At 43.5% G+C, this 1,163-nt stretch overlaps 1 protein-coding gene across 1 annotated transcript in view; it reads left to right on the forward strand.

The window, feature by feature from the left end:
• The first annotated feature begins 360 nt into the window (after positions 1–360).
• The window catches only part of LOC106148840, a 169,170-nt gene continuing 168,367 nt past the window's right edge, over positions 361–1,163 (forward strand). Inside the window, exon 1 of the mRNA XM_013515569.1 lies at positions 361–600. Within this exon, the coding sequence (XP_013371023.1) occupies positions 361–600 (240 nt within the window). The remainder of the gene's footprint in view (positions 601–1,163) is intronic.

The following is a 1,163-nucleotide window of genomic DNA, read 5'->3' on the forward strand; positions in this document are numbered from 1 at the left end:
TCTGTATAATATAATATATACTGGATGGAAACAGTCTTGCTTTAGTTACGTGTAGTTGGTTGTTTGGACTTGCTGGTTTTTGCTGTTTTGCCTGTCATGAACTGTTTCTCCTCTGCGATGCTTCTCTGGCATGCCACCCTACCTCTGAGGCAGCCTCCTCTGAACTGAAACCTCTACAAACTGTAAGAGAAATAAACCTCCGTTCCTTTAACCTTGGGTGTCAGGTAATTTTGTCTCAGCGACAGGAAAAGTAACAGAATTTGGTATCACAGAGGTGGGGTCGCTGCTGTGACTGTACCTCACTGTGTGATTCAGGGCCTTTGGAAGTGGCTTGTGGGAAGAGTTTGGAAAGGTTCAGAGATGCTGTCTGAAAAAGCAGTCCTGCAGTGCCTGAGGGTGTGCTTGATGGGAGACTCTAGTCAGAGCTCAGAAGACCAGAATGCTGACAGAAATGCTGCTGCTAAAAACCAAGCTGAGGAGGTTTCTGCTGGGAAGGACAGCATTGGGAGCCGGACTGCAGACAGTGTGTGTTATGGCTTGACAGAAAGTTTGCGTTTTGCTCCTGTCAAGAGACTTTGCCTGAGACTGGGATTAAGGATGGTGAACTAATTAATATTGCAGAAGACAGTCTAGTGTTAAGGCCATGGCATGGCTTCTGTTGGAGGCTTTTAGCCAGATCTATGTTGAGAATGAAGAGCAAAGAGCCTGGCAGAATAGTTTAAATCATTCTGAGTTTGGCTTGAAAGGAAACACCAGTAACTGCAAAGATGGAGCAGAGGAGATCTTGATCACGGAGAAGGAACAGCAAAATAGAAAAGACGGAAGAGGGGCATTAAGGTGAGAAAGAGTTCATGGCAGACAGAAGACAGCAAAAGCAAGCAAGTCCAAGTAACCAACTACAAATTACTAGCAGCGAGCCTCTTTCTGTCCTTTATATTGTATCCAGGCTACCCGTCCTTAGGACAGATGGTACTCATACCCTTAATTCTAGGACCCTTAGTCCTTGCATTGCACCAAGAATCAGTCATACCCTCTGGATCCAGCCACCTCTGAAAAAACCCCACGTATGACTACATGAGGCTTTGGGGCAACACCTAAATGTAACACATTATTATTATTGTTATTATTATTATTATTATTATTATTTATTTATTTTTTTTTTT

Source organism: Chinchilla lanigera, unplaced genomic scaffold (assembly GCF_000276665.1).
Source record: "Chinchilla lanigera isolate Chin_1 unplaced genomic scaffold, ChiLan1.0 scaffold00029, whole genome shotgun sequence".
Taxonomy (NCBI): domain Eukaryota; kingdom Metazoa; phylum Chordata; class Mammalia; order Rodentia; family Chinchillidae; genus Chinchilla; species Chinchilla lanigera.